This window comes from Antrostomus carolinensis, unplaced genomic scaffold, assembly GCF_000700745.2.
Source record: "Antrostomus carolinensis isolate BGI_N321 unplaced genomic scaffold, ASM70074v2 scaffold44689, whole genome shotgun sequence".
In the NCBI taxonomy this organism is placed as follows: Eukaryota; Metazoa; Chordata; class Aves; order Caprimulgiformes; family Caprimulgidae; genus Antrostomus; species Antrostomus carolinensis.
In genome coordinates this window covers 1,248-2,297 of record NW_010338731.1, presented here as the reverse complement: position 1 = coordinate 2,297, position 1,050 = coordinate 1,248, and the positions used below count along the sequence as shown (strand labels likewise).

General features: G+C 63.6%; 1 protein-coding gene across 1 annotated transcript in view; it reads left to right on the top strand.

The window, feature by feature from the left end:
- KIFC3 (kinesin family member C3) overlaps positions 1–1,050 on the top strand; it is a gene marked incomplete at both ends in the record, with an annotated part of 3,789 nt that overhangs the window by 1,534 nt on the left and 1,205 nt on the right. Inside the window, 4 exons of the mRNA XM_029086902.1 lie at positions 29–159; positions 251–362; positions 619–800; positions 878–982. Coding sequence (XP_028942735.1) covers positions 29–159; positions 251–362; positions 619–800; positions 878–982 — 530 coding nt within the window. The remainder of the gene's footprint in view (positions 1–28; positions 160–250; positions 363–618; positions 801–877; positions 983–1,050) is intronic.

Here is a 1,050-nt window from a genome sequence, read left to right as displayed (position 1 = left end):
TGCCCCTCACCCTGCCTCATGCCTGCAGGTGTCCGGACCAACCTGCGGACGCTGCAGCCGGCGCTGCGCACCCTCACCCACGACTACAACAGCCTGAAGCGTCAGGTCCGCGACTTCCCCCTGCTCCTCCAGGAGACCCTGCGGAGCGCCAGGGCCGAGGTGAGCCCCTGGGACCATCACCCCAGCTTCCCCCCGTGCAGTGTGGGGATGCTGGGAGGGTCACTAGGCCGCTGGTCTCCATACCCCCCAGATTGGCCAGGCCATCGAGGAGGTGCACAGCACCAACCGGGAGCTGCTGCGCAAGTACCGTCGGGAGCTGCAGCTCCGCAAGAAGTGTCACAACGAGCTGGTGCGGCTGAAAGGTGTGTGGGGAGGGGACAGGTCCAGTCATGGGAGAGGGGGCACAGGAGGGACAGGGGAGCATCACCCCACTGCACCCCAGCACCCAGCACCATGGCTTGGGTGCTTCGTGTCCCCATGAGGTGCTGGGGTCGGTGGTGGGACATGTTGGTCGGCAGCGGGGTGCAGCGTTCAGCCCGTCTGGTGTTTGACGGTGACCGGGGAAGGCAGCGGGATGCGCTGGGGCTGACACCATCTCTGCATCCCCCCTCACCCAAGGAAACATCCGTGTTTTTGGGCGAGTCCGCCCCATCACAAAGGAGGACGGCGAAGGCCCGGAGGTGGCCAACGCAGTGACCTTTGACGCCGACAATGACGCTGTCCTGCACCTCCTGCACAAGGGGAAGCAGGTGTCCTTCGAGCTCGATAAGGTCTTCCCCCCACAAGCATCCCAGGAGGAGGTGGGTGCTGCCATCCACACTGTTGGTGTGAGGGGGGGAAGCAGCCACCTTCTCCCAACACTCCCTGTCCCCTCCAGGTGTTTCAGGAGGTTCAAGCCCTGGTCACCTCCTGCATCGACGGCTACAACGTCTGCATCTTTGCCTACGGGCAGACAGGAGCAGGAAAAACCTACACAATGGAGGTGAATTTGCCTGGCTTTGCTTCCCTCTTCTTCCTCAGCTTCCCAGCCCCTGGTGCCCAGTGTCAGCA